The 13,916-nt window shown below is 29.7% G+C and overlaps 1 protein-coding gene across 3 annotated transcripts in view; it reads left to right on the forward strand.

The window, feature by feature from the left end:
* Positions 1–13,632, forward strand: part of LOC100197837 (dystrobrevin beta) — a 53,719-nt gene extending 40,087 nt beyond the window's left edge. For 2 of the 3 annotated variants that reach the window (XM_065800213.1, XM_065800214.1), the window contains exons 17-21: positions 1,344–1,429; positions 1,606–1,813; positions 12,486–12,618; positions 12,692–12,811; positions 12,916–13,632. In XM_065800213.1, coding sequence (XP_065656285.1) covers positions 1,344–1,429; positions 1,606–1,813; positions 12,486–12,618; positions 12,692–12,811; positions 12,916–13,025 — 657 coding nt within the window. In that variant the 3' untranslated portion in view covers positions 13,026–13,632. Of the gene's footprint in view, positions 1–1,343; positions 1,430–1,605; positions 1,814–11,764; positions 11,957–12,485; positions 12,619–12,691; positions 12,812–12,915 lie in introns of those variants that run through there. The other variant, XM_065800215.1, reaches the window with a different exon arrangement.
* Positions 13,633–13,916: the final 284 nt, after the last annotated feature.

The raw sequence follows: 13,916 nt of genomic DNA on the forward strand, positions 1-13,916 counted from the left end.
TGAATGACCTGAAATTTGGTACATAGACAAACCTATCTTTCACATTGTGGATTTAACAATCTATTTTAATAATTTACTAACTAATTTCTTAGAAAATGATTTATTTATTTTATTTAAAATTTTATAAAATTGCATTTTCAGTATAGAGAGACACTTTCAAATTTGCGTATCTTTTTTAGGGGCAGCTTGGAGCAGCCATCTTTTTTTCTTTTGCAATTATTTAAGGGGATATTGAACTTTAATTTCTTGCAGTTTTTCCAGCTCCATCGAAGACAACTTTTAATATTTTTGTAGCAATATTTTTTATTGAATGGATGATTTTCAGAATTTAAAAAGGTTTATTAAATTTTGTTTAATTGTCATTTAAAAGTAGATTTTATTAACCTACAAACAAGATATAATAATCCACTCTTCACTTGATTTTATCACTTTATGTATCAAAAAAACATATAAAAAAAACACCTTCAATGAGGCAAAACCATTGCTTTTAATTTAAGCACATAATCTTGAATAACAACATCATTTGAACTACATTTTACTTACACTATAAATAAGATTTTGCTTATTATAAGATTATAAGATTTTGCTTATCTATAGCCTAATCTTTTAATCTGCCTTGTTTTATCCAAATTGAAGCATTTTTTTGATTTTTGGCCACAAAAATCAAAAAAATGGATGCTTTTTATTTACAATTTTTTTTTTTAAATAAGAGTTAAAAAAAAAAAAAGTCATTTCAGCCATATTTTATTTTTTATTTTTTCTATTATTTTTCCAACACATCTAAAAATTAAAAAGAAAGGCAATAGAGGACTTTTTTTTTTTGTTGTTATGGAAAATTATGTAGTCAAGTCCAATATTTTATAAAGTATATTTTGGTTCAAAAATTAACAAATAAATATCACATATTTTTCTTGATTTTTTTTTTATATTTAATTGCTTTTTTCTAATATAAGTATGAGATTTTGTAAAATCTGAAACAAATTTTTACATATGCTTCCTGGCATTAACCTGTTTTTCAAAACAGGAAAGTAATTTTATTGTGAAACCTACCACTACCAGGATTTAATCATCTAAGGTTTATGAGCTCCTCATCTCCTTGCTTGCAATTAAATTTGGAGTTCTGTATCAGAGTTTTTTTCTATTAGGTAAGTTAGGCCTTTACCAAGTCAATCTTTCAACTAGGTAAGTTAGGCCTTTACCAAGTCAATCTTTTTACTAGCTAAGTTAAGGATCAGTAAGTGTCATAACCAGAAAGGTTTGCTTGCTGCAACCAGCTTGACTGAGATAATTGATAAAATTTATTTAGTTTGAAAATATTTTTTTAACAATTTGATTCATTTCAGAGTTTGCAGACCGAAAGTCGTAGTTTACCTCTTAATACTTCTGCTGAACAAAAAATAATTATTACTTCTTTAGAAGAAAAAAATAAGTATGTATCAAATATTTTATATTTTTTTATGTTTTTGTTGTTGTTATTGTTTAGTAAATAAAACATTTGCTTTTATATTAGAATTATAAATATATATATATATATTTATATATATATATAGTTATATATATTAATTGTTGTTGTTGTGGTACATATGGTATTGTTGTTATTTATAGATTTCTCCTTCATCAAATCAATCAGCTAAAAGCAGAACACGAAGAAACAATTAACAATGCTCAACAACTAGGTTGTGATCCAAATCTTCTCACAGAACTTCGTGTGCTGAGGCTCAGAAAAGATGAGTTAGAGATGCGAATGTCTGCACTTCAAGAAACACGTCGTGAGTTGATGGTGCAATTGGAAGGTTTAATGAAACTGTTAAAGGTAAATGTTTAAAAAAAATAAAGTTAGTATACTTGTTAAAGTAATTTATTGTATTTAATATGTTTGTTATTAATTTTTATAATCAATATATTGATTGCATCATGCACACAAGTTGTTTGTGCTAAATAGTGAACTTTCAGCAGAAGATTCTTAAAGTTTAACATTTATTTATTGCTTGTTTTATGAATTTCAATACCAATTTGAATACATTATCATAATCGCTGATAAATTGACAACCTTATAAAAACTATGAAAAATACATTTTTTTATACTTATCCTAATTTTATCAAAAATTGCTCTGTGTACGATACCATCAATAGATTAACTAATAATCAATGTGTTGTAATATACACCACTAATGCTTGCCATAATATACACCACTAATACTTATTGTAATATACACCACTAATAGTTGTTGTAATATACACCACTAATACTTGTTATAATATACACCACTAATACTTGTCGTAATATACACACCATGCTTGTTTAAATATACACCACTAATACTTGTAATATACACCACTAGTTTTTTAACTAACTTTTTTTAATATATAAAAAAAATGTGTTGAACTTTAAATTTGCAGTTACTAAAGTAAATTAAAACATTTAAATATGAGTTACTATTTCCTGATATCATGTATTTTTTTAAATATTATAAGTAAAAAATAATAAAGAAAAATACTAGTTGTATAAAAAGAGCTAATTAAAAATTATTAAAAATAATTTTCTGAGCATAAATGGTTAGTGGCATAGCCATATGCTAAGAATTATGTGATGTAAAGACAGACCGCCAATTATTTCACAACAATCATTTATCCATCCAAGCATATTTGTTTTTGTAATTGAACTTAAATCCGGTGATTGTGCAAATTTTCATATTTTAAAACTCCTTTTCTTTTATATTTTGTTGAGTTTACTGCACTGACAAGAAGCATTGTCTTGCATGAAAAAAATAGTTTACTGCACTGACAAGAAGCATTGTCTTGCATGAAAAAATAGTTTTCTGATCAATAGTAAAACTTTGATATGTTGAAAAAATAATATTCTAATCTTTTTTTTTTCTTTTCTTTCAACATCTTTGTTTCCAACAAGGCTGAAAGCAACCACTATTAGAGTTGGAAGTTACTGGAAGATAAAAGATGAAGTTTATAAAGCAAGATAACGATTGACAGACGACTTAAAAGATTGCAAATTATATGAATCAGGAAAGCAAGATAAAGGAAGCAAATTCCAAAGAACTGATGTCCATGGGAAAAAAACTAGACTAATAAGAGTTTTTAAAGGACTTAGGAATAGTCATAGAAAAGGGATGAGACTTAATTGAATGACAAGTAACACGAGACTGAATTTAAATAGATGGCACAAGAGGCGCTAACTGTTTATAACAGTGCCCATTATAGTATTTGTAGAAAAGAAAAAGAGAAGCAACATTACGACGATGTGATAATGGTTGGAGGTTGGCTGCAAGAGTAGATCCAACTATGTTTACAATGCCTTTTTGTACCTTGTCTAAAAGAGAAAGGACACCATTGGAAGATCCACCCTAGATATGGCAAAAGTATTCCATACAAGGACGGATTTGAGATATATAGAGGTAAAGAATAGGATCTGGAGTAAGAAAGTGTTGAGCATGATAAAGAGATGCAACCTTAGTAGATGCTAGTTTTGCAATTGATTTGATATATGGTTTCCAAGAAAGATCGGAAGTAAAAGTTCGAGTACATTTACAATCTTGATCTTCCTATATCATAAATATAGGAAGATCAAAATTGTTACGATGACAGTTAGCTGAAGAAAATTGAGTTTTATTGAGTTAATGTTCACCAGCCACTGAGAACCCCATGCTGCAGCAGAAGTGAGATCCTTTTCAAGCTCAAATGCCCCCTCCAAGCAATCAGAGAGTGTTGGCTTCTTATCAAGACAATAAATGGTAGTATCATCTGCGAACAATGTCACCTTAGATGTGAGAATATCTGGAAGATCGTTAATGTAAATTAAAAATAGTATAAGGCCAAGGATAAAACCTTGAGGAGCCCCTGAGGTTGCAGGATATGAAGAAGAGTGCTGCCCTTCGAGGTCAACTTTTATACTATGATTGGAAAGGAAGGATTCAATAATCTTGAAGATGTTACCTGATACACCGTAAGAAGAAAGCTTATGGAGAAAACCAGCCTGCCAAACTTTATCAAAAGCTGCCTAAAGGCCATCACAAAGAAAATCACTGAAAGAGTCCCAGTCAGCTTTAAGGTAGTTGTAAGAGGTACAATGATAGGAGGATGAGATAATAGTTTTAAAAAGATCAAACCATGATCAGAAGCACCTAAGGATAAATGTGGAGAAACTAAGCACTATCTAGGATCAGAAACAAGACATAAGTTGAGTAGAGAAAGTAAATTATTCAGGTTGTCTGGAAAACAAGTTTCCTGACAAATGGGCGAATTCTTACGAATGTAAATGTCCAGGCCAAGCATGTGACTATTGGAGTCTTTACAAATTAAAGAAAGATAACCATCAACACTAAGATCACAAGAACTATTATCTCATTCTTCTTCATCATCAGAATCCTCCTATCCTTGTACCTCTTACAACTACCTTAATGCTGACTGGGACTCTTTCAGTAATCTTCTTTGTGATGGCCTTTAGGCAGAAAGTAAAACTTTGATATGAATATTTTAAGTAAGCTTTTGTTACTTAAAGAATGTTGATCAATTGTACTATTATAACTGCTGATTAAGCAACAATTAAAACTTTAATAACAATTAAATAATAATAAGCTAATCAATTGTCTTTTTATGGTAATGCTTCCTAATTACTCTCTTTAATTTCTGAGATTTATGGTTATGATATATGTCACTTTTCATTTTTTTAACTTCAAAATTATTTTAACCACTGAAAATGGTAAAACAAATTTTTAATTTCAGATATGATGATAAGATTATGATCACATATAACGATCAGATGATGATCAGATGAATCTGTGTTGTGACTCAAAAAGTTAAGGAAAAAACAATGAAATATTCTTTAGACATTTCAGAAACCTACTTTTTTACTTTTTCTATCATCAATGGAAGTTATGAATAGAGTGATAATTTTTCAGCTTATTTTTCATGTATTTCCAGCATTTCTATGTAGCGCTCAGATCCAGGTCAGTTGAACACATAAAAGTTTTTAGATCAAAGTACTTCTATGACGTTATTTGCTTATGGCAAGGGGCACTATCTTTTCAAAAAGTTGCGTTTTTAGACCAAAATGTTGTAGAGATGATTTTCTAGTACATCTAAGAACATATTCATAGTTGTCTAACTGTGTACTTGTTGTGGTAACAATTCATATTTGATGGTCATTTAACATATATTCAAACTGATTAGATGGTTCTAAAGGTGCTTATATCAGAAAACATTATTTTTTCCCTACTGTTCAAGGGTTCAATTTTGTATTTTTGGGCAAGAGTCAGCCTTTTTTTCATCTTTTTATGATTTGTTAATGGTTTTTGGAAGCAAGGTGACAAAACAATTTTATATTTTTTTAGAGATAGTTCTGTATGTAGTTCCAACAGGAAGGCGTCCAAAGTGTTTAGGATGCTCCTCCTTATTAGTTTTTGTTAAAATTGTTGGTGTTAACAATACAGTTTTTACCCTTGTTAAAAATCTTCAATGATTTTTGTAAACTGCATTTTGTCAAATTCTTTCTTTGTAATTCTGCGCTTAATATGACTTTTTTTATAAAGAATTTTCTACTAGAAGTGAAAAACAAGAAATACAAAAAAAACAGTTAATTAAAGCAATTGTATTTACAAAATATTAAAAAATAACATTTTAAATTATATTTTTACGTAAAAACTATATTTTATTGCATAATAACTGTAAAACTCTATTTTTATTTGCATTAACTGTATTTTTTACGAAGCACTTTATATAGCACTGTATATAGACAAGTGACAAATATATATATATAGTATATCTAAAGTACAGTAGCTTAGAAGCATTGTATGTAGCTTTAAAGCACTGTATATAGCTAACAACATATCTATGATTAATTAGGAAGTTAAACCTCGCTATGTTTGTTTAAACTATCTTTCTATCTATAAATATATATGTTTATATATATATATATATATATATATAATGTATATATATACAGGTACCGAAAAAAGTTTAGAACCACTTAACAATTTTGTTTAATTTCATTATTTTTTCAATGTATGAAATTAATATTGAACTTTGATGATAAATTATATATATATATATATATATATATATATATATATATATATATATATATATATATATATATATACATATATATGACATGCTTTAATTAAAACCTAAAGGAATTTACACCGCATTCAATTGCAAACACATTAAGTGATCAATAAACAAACACACACAAATTGAGTAATTTTATGTCAAAGGATATTTAACAATATCATCACATAAATTAATAAATCTATATACCGTAAGCAGGTTTGTCATTTTATTATATCGCATTACAATTTTATTTCAATATTCTAGTACTTTCCAATAGGTAAAAGTAAAGAAATACCAATTGAAGTTCGTTCCCAAATTATTGCTTTATATAACCACACTTCCAAATCGCATAGGCAAATTGTGACAATTATTGGAGTTTCCCATAGCTCTGTGACCAAGATTATTAGATTTTATAAAGAAACAGGGGAATTTACTTCAAGATCTCGAAGCGGTTGGCCAAAGGTTACTTCCTCGAAGACAGACTTAAGAATACGACAAGAGGTATTAAAGTCCCCTTTTATAAGCGCAAGAGAGATTAAGGAAAGGTTGACTACAACATGTGATCAAGGCACACCTCTAAAAATATCAAAGGCTTGGTTTGTAGACAACAAAATTGAAGTTTTTCCTTGGCCTGGAAATAGTCCGGATCTTAATCCGATTGAAAATTTGTGGAAATACATCAAAGATAATTTTGATAGAACCAAATGTACATCTACAGAATCCTTGAAGGATGAAATCAGACGAGTTTGGTGTCTGGAAGCTAATAAAGATCAGTGTTCAAAGTTGGTTGAAAGTATGCCTAGGAGACTTCATATGGTGATATATATATATATACATATATATATATATATATATATATATATATATATATATATATATATATATATATATATATATATATATATATATATATATATATATATATATATAATATATGTTGTTATAGCTAACAGACATTTAATTTTTTACTTAAAGATATGACCATAAATAATGGGAGGAAAAGGGAGTTGCTGCTACTTAAATGGTTAAGATTGGGGCAGCAATAAATATAAGAGTTAGTAATTTGAAAATAATGTCGGAATAATTAGTCACACGGTAACTTAAGTAACAGAGGTTAAGAACTACAAAACCTTGAGTGCCAGCAGTGGGTCAGTGGTACTACAGCTAATGTGGTGACAGTTAAAGTTTAAGTATTTTAGTTTAGTTTCATATCAACAGCATTTGCTGATGGATAAAGAGGGTAGTCTAATTTAAATTGATCAGAAATAACATAAAATAAAACATAAAGTCTTGTAAAGAAGAAAAATGATAAGAACAAAGAAAAAAAGTGTATGAAGAGGTTCTTAACAAAAACTCATAAAATATTAGTCAGAATAATTAAACCTGATTTTCTGACTAATTAGTCAATTGATATGCAAGTGCATGTCTAGGCAAAGTATGTGCTTGGCAAAGTGCTTGACTGAGTCTTGTTTTCCTGCTTGCTGGAAAATGGCTTTTGTTGTTCCAATATTCAAAAACTCCTGTGAAAATTCTGACCCCTCCAATTATCGTCTTTCTGTTATAAGCAAGCTTTGAGTCTTTGATAAACAAATTTCTCACATCCCATCTTGAGTCAAATAACTTACTGTCAGACAATCAATATGGTTTTCGATCCTCTCGCTCTACAGCTGACTTGCTAACTGCTGTGACTGAAAGATTTTATAGTGCATTAGAGGGAGGCGGAGAGGTTAGGGCTATTGCTCTTGACATATCATAGGCTTTTGACAAAGTTTGACATGCTGGTCTTCTCGATAAGCTTGTTTTATATGGCGTGTTTGGGAAAGTTTTTGAGATTGCCAAATTGTTACTTTCTAACCGCTTAATTAAAGTCATCCTCGAAGGCCAACACTCTTCTTTATTTCCAGTTTTGTTATGTTTCTTATCTACACTAGTGGCCATAGGAATGGATACCCCTTCAAAATATATGAAAACTTCACTTTGGTGTGTTTTTTAAAAGAAAATAACCATATTTTTCTATATTGTTTATTACTTTTTGATGTGGTTAGACTAAAAAAACTAATATTTTGATTAAAATTCACAATTTTAATATAAAAATATAACAATTTAATGACAAAGTGGCAAGTTATGGTAAATTTAAGTTTTACAGCTTACAAAACATGTTATTAAAAAAGTGGCTTATAAAAAAAAAACTTAATATTTTGTTGGATATCCATTATTTTTTATTACTGCAGCAATCCTACGAGGCATTGAGTCCACTAAATTGCCCAAATCTTCAGTGCTAATCACGTGAAACCAGGACTTGATTATGGACTCTATTAATTGTCGCTTGTTCCAAGGTTTTTCTTTCCTTACAAGTTTTTTCAGTCGAGACCACAGGTTTTCTATCGGATTCAGGTCCGGACTGTTTCCAGGCCACTTCAAAACGTTTATCTTTTTGGCTTTAAACCAATTTTTGACAGTTTTTGTGGTGTGGCATGTAGCTTTGTCCTGCTGGAACACACAGGTTTCTGTTTTGCCCTCAAACAAATCATTGATCGATGGGGGTGATTTGGCTTCTGATATGTTTTCTTGGTATTTTTGGCGTTTAAAGTACCATCCACTATGTGGATACGACCCACAGCATCTCTGGTCATGCATCTCCACACCATTACACTTATGGGATGCTTCATTGTAACCAATGTGCACTCAGGTAAAAGATCTTCACCGGGCCTTCTTCTCACATAATTGATTCCATCACTTCCAAAAATGGAAATCTTGCTTTCATCACTCCAAATATGTCTTGCCAAGTCTTCCTTTGTCCACTCCTTGTGTTCTTTTGCCCAAACCAAACGATTCTTTCGTTGTTTTTTGTTTAAATATGGTTTTTTTCTGGGTCTTCTTGCTTTTAAACCATTTTCAAAAAGCCTTTGGTGAATTGTTCTTGAACTAACCGAAACTCCGGCGGCCTCTAAATCATTTTTAATTTCAGCTGAAGTTGCTCTTTGGTTCTTAAGTGCAAGCCTCATTATCATCCTGTCATCGTTGGCAGTTGTCTTCTTAATTTTTCCATTTTTTGGCATATTTTTGAAGGTATTGGTTGCCTTAAACCTTTTGCACACCTTCCTCACTCCAGATTTTGTTGCTCCATTTCCTAACTTTTTGGCGATTTCCATGCATGAATAACCTTCTCCACGTAATGCAACAGCTTTGTATCGTTTTGTAGGTGACCAATATCCTTTCGTCATTGTAAATGACGTAAGGATATTGGTCACCAAAAAGTACAGTTTTAAAAAACACACTAAATCTTCAAGAGCACTGTCGACTTTTCACCAGTAATTGTTGAAACTCAACTAAATGACTACAAAACAATGACCTTGTATTTATAGCTTAAAAGATTCATGGATAAAAATGTTAATTAATAACGTAATTAACTATTAGTGATCACAATAAATAGACTAATTTTCACAAAAGCACAAAAATAATGAGACATTCACCTTTTACTAGAGAAACCCATTAGCAGAGCAATGACTCATTTTTGACACCAATTAACAATAATAATCCATAATTATGTTTAAAATTGATATAAACAATTAAAATTTGCGATTTCCTATAAGCCAAATAATAGATGATGTGGTTTAAATATAAAAATAAATAATTAAATCCACCAAATGCATGATATGTCAACTTTTCTATTAAAAATGGTTAAAATTACAGGGGTGTCCATTCCTATGGCCACTAGTGTACATTAATGATCTTCCCGACAGCCTTACATCTAGAGTAGCTCTTTTTGCTGATGACTCAACTTTATACTCAAGTCTTCTCTTTACGATCGCTTAGAACAGGCAGCCAATCTTCAATTTGATCTCACTTCTGTAACAGATTGAGGTTTACAGTGGCTTGTAAATTTTAACTCCAACAAAACTCAGTTATACTGCAAACAACTATTGCAGTACTTTCAACATTCCTATATTAATGAATGGCAACTCTCTCACTGAGTCCACTTTTTTTACGTCTTCTTGGATTATCGTTTACAACTGACCTTTTATGGAAATCAATTTTCAATCAATTGCTAAATTAAAATCTGCTAAGGTTGCTTTTCTTTATCATGCTTACCATTTTCTCTCCTGATTCCATTCTCTACCTCTGCAAATCTCTTATTTATCCCTGTATGGAATACTGTTGTCATATTTGGGCTGGTTCTTCTAATGATGCTCTTTCTCTTCTAGACAAGGTCCAAAAACATATTGTAAATGTAGTTGGACCCGTTCTATTTGCTGAGCTTGAGCCACTTTCCCATCGTTGTAAGCTTGCATCTCTTTCTTTTTTCTACAAATACTTTCATGGTTGCTGCTCAAAGGAGCTATCATCTCTAATTCCATCAGCTAAAACTCATTTTCGCTTGATTCGTCATTCAGCAAAGTCTTATTCTTTTAATGTATCTGTCCCTACATGCTCTAAAAGCTTTTATTTGTTTAGTCTTTTTCACCGTACTTTAACCCTTTGGAACTCTCTCCCATCTTCATGTTTTCCTGACTCATATAACTTTCAATTTTATAATTCTTCTGTTGACCGTTTCGTTGCTCTATAATTCTATTCTTTTTTTTAGTAACTCCCAACTTAAAAGTGATTGCATCCAGCCTTGTTAGGAGTGAATCAGAATTAAAAAAAAATGTAGCTATTTGAGTATTCAAGTTGATGGCTTTTATCCCTTGAGTAAATCAAGGGATAAAAGCCATCAACTTGGCAAGCCGAAGATGATGTAGCCTAGTTTAAACTGATTTCACAAAGAGCATGTAGTAAGTGAGACAAGTTTTAAGACCCAATGGATGAAAAACTTTGAAAACCAAAATCAATAAAAAGGACACCATTTATACACAACATGGCACTGTAAATGCTGGTGTTTTAAGGTTTTTTATTCAAATCAGCCTCTGATAGCTACCACCGAGCTTGGGAATCCTTAATACCAGTTGGTCTTAGAAACATAAAACTAAGTTTTAGAGCTGTCCAATAGAAAGAGGCGGCACTACCAAGGACACACTACCAAGGACACACTAGTAAGAACCAATATGTAGAGTGAAAAAGAGCTTGGGTATATTGCTGTAGTAATATAAAACATTGTTTAAGTCATTTAATGTTAAAGTTTAAAGTTTTATTAAATTCTTTTTTCTGATTTCTTTAACCGTTAAGTTTAAAGAGAATATACAAGCATAGCCAAAGAATCAAGAGATAATCAAGAAATAACCAGATAATCAAGAGATAACCCGAGAATCGAGCCAAAGAGAATCAAATCAAATACTAAGATATAATGAACAGAGATATCATATCATATAATAGGAGACAGAGTGAGGCACCATAAACAGGTTTTTAATAAGTTAGTTTTATATTATTTTGCTCTAGAAAGAAGCTGAAAAAGCTACTTACTTGTCAAAGACAAAATGGTGTAATCTAAATTATATATATATAGTTTTTTTTCAAATTAATATAATGCAATGTATGCATGGCGTGTTGATTTTTGTTGTGAGTAATTTAATTGGCAAAACTTTTGAGTAGTCAATTTATGTTGTTTATTGTTTAACACATTTGGATTTAAGTTTTAATTTGTGGTTATAAAATCATGTATTACTTTTCTGCTTATACTACTAATGTTTGGTCTTGCTCTTGTTAACCCAAACTAATGCCTCATTAATACCGTTTTTCATGATCATTCTGTTCTCTTTTGTAGAACACTGAAGGCACAGCTCTGTCAAACAGTTAACACTTTTCTCGACTGTCATGTTATCAATACGCAATTTGGATTTGACAGAGCAAGATTAGACATTGGCGTTTAACTTATGATGTGAGCTTGATGCAGGTTTTCGATAAAATCATGGTCCATGTTTAATATTATATGTTAAAATATATACAAATTAAGATATTGTAAATAGTAATTTGATATAATATATTATATATTTGATATAATAAAAAAATCTGTGCAATTAAGTTCTCGGTAATACTGGATAGGGACTTTTAAAAGTTATTTTTTTTAGGTTTTTTTAATTATCTGTCCATAACGCGAAAGTTTTTTTTTTTTGTGCTTATGAAGAGGTTTTTATGTTTCATGACAACATTTTTTCTGATGTATATGTTTCTTTTTTTATTTATTCTTTTTTTTTTTCGTGATTTTTTCGCGAATAATTTGATTTAAATACGATACTTAAAAAAATATTTTTATTATTTTATGAAATTTTTTACGGTTGCATGCTCATTTTGATGTTGAAATGTTTTATTTTTTCGAATTTCTTATAGATGTGTGAAATAATGGTAATAGATATTGTAGATAAAATGTTATGGTACAAATAAAATCCAATTTAGTTGATTCTTAAAAAAATATATTTTTACATTATCAGAATTAAATAGTCACAATAAATTCTTTTGTTTTGTTTTTTTATTCACTTTTATTACAGAATAATCAAATTAACTCGCCTCGTATTGTTCCGCGAGTCTCAGATGAACCTCGGCCGTCGATTGTGAGCATAACAAGTAACACGTCATCGACTTTAATGAGAGGAGTGAATGGGGAGGTTAAAGAAGCATTCGGTAAATATTGCATAAATTGGTTTTTTGTATTTGCTTATGTGCTCTTGATACATGTTTTATATATTACGTTTAGGAAAATCTGGTGCTAAAGAGGTAAGCGATCAAATGGGAGACGATTTGCAAGCCGATCTTCTTGCAGCTGTAGAAGAAGTTGCCTCGGCCATGACAACTGTGGTGACAGAAATAAGAGCAGGTTAATTTTTTTTTTTTTTTTTGTATATATTGAATCTTATCATATTACATTAAAAGGTTCTTATAAATTTTTTCATATTTATATATTTATGTTTTTTTATTTAGATGGTACACCATTTCAAGAATACGATGAGCAACAAATAAATGTCGATGTTGTTGTTGCGGTTAGCAGTGCTAAAAATACAGTTTCTAACACGGAAGTGACGGTTTACTAAACGTTTTATTTTCCTCTTATTGTTCATATTTCTAGTGTTTATTTTCGACATGTTTTTTAATAAATAAATTTTTTTACAGAATTCACTTATGTTAAGTTAAAAATATTTAATCTTATTTATATTTTTATTTCTCGGTTGCCGGTTAAACTCTTGTCGTTATAGCGATATAGAACATTAACTGTCAACGAATGTATGAATCTAAGGATACTATAGTATTTTGCATATTTTATAGGAGTTTATAGTTTTATGTAAATAGTTGCTTTTTTTTACATTAATTTAAAATTGAAGAAACTTCTCCAAAAAACGACGTTTAGTTTAAAGAAAAATAAATGGTCTAGTTGAAATGTTTTTTCTAAAACCTTTTACAATCGTAAACTGCTTATTTGGGACTTTTTTTACAGCTGTTAAATCTATCTAAAATTTAAAACTATATGTTGGTTGTTTTTATAATTTTACAAAAAAAATTATTTTTTTTTAACCCTACAAACAGTGTAAAAAAAATTCTGTTCTGTTTATATTTATTTGAGTTGAAATTTTTTTGAAGTTTTTTTTGATTTTTTTTTTTAGTTGAAATTTTTTTTTTAAATACAAATGTTCTATCTTTTAACCTTGTATCCTGATTCCTTTATCCACCTTTTTGTTGTTTACAAAAACAACTTTGGTACTTAAACCCAAGTTCCAAAAGTTTACTTTTGTTCCAAATGCATTTGAAATATATTGGAAATGTAAATCATTTGCATTTTACAACATAATAATTTCAATTTTAAAAAACATTGCGTGTTTTTGGGTTACGTAAAAAGCGTCAGCTTAAGTTGGACCTCGAAGTTAACCGGTTTTAGATATCTTGAGCAAATTAACTTAAAAATAAAGTTATTTAAGAAATATTGTTTA

The sequence above is a fragment of the Hydra vulgaris genome, chromosome 06, assembly GCF_038396675.1.
Source record: "Hydra vulgaris chromosome 06, alternate assembly HydraT2T_AEP".
NCBI lineage: Eukaryota > Metazoa > Cnidaria > Hydrozoa > Anthoathecata > Hydridae > Hydra > Hydra vulgaris.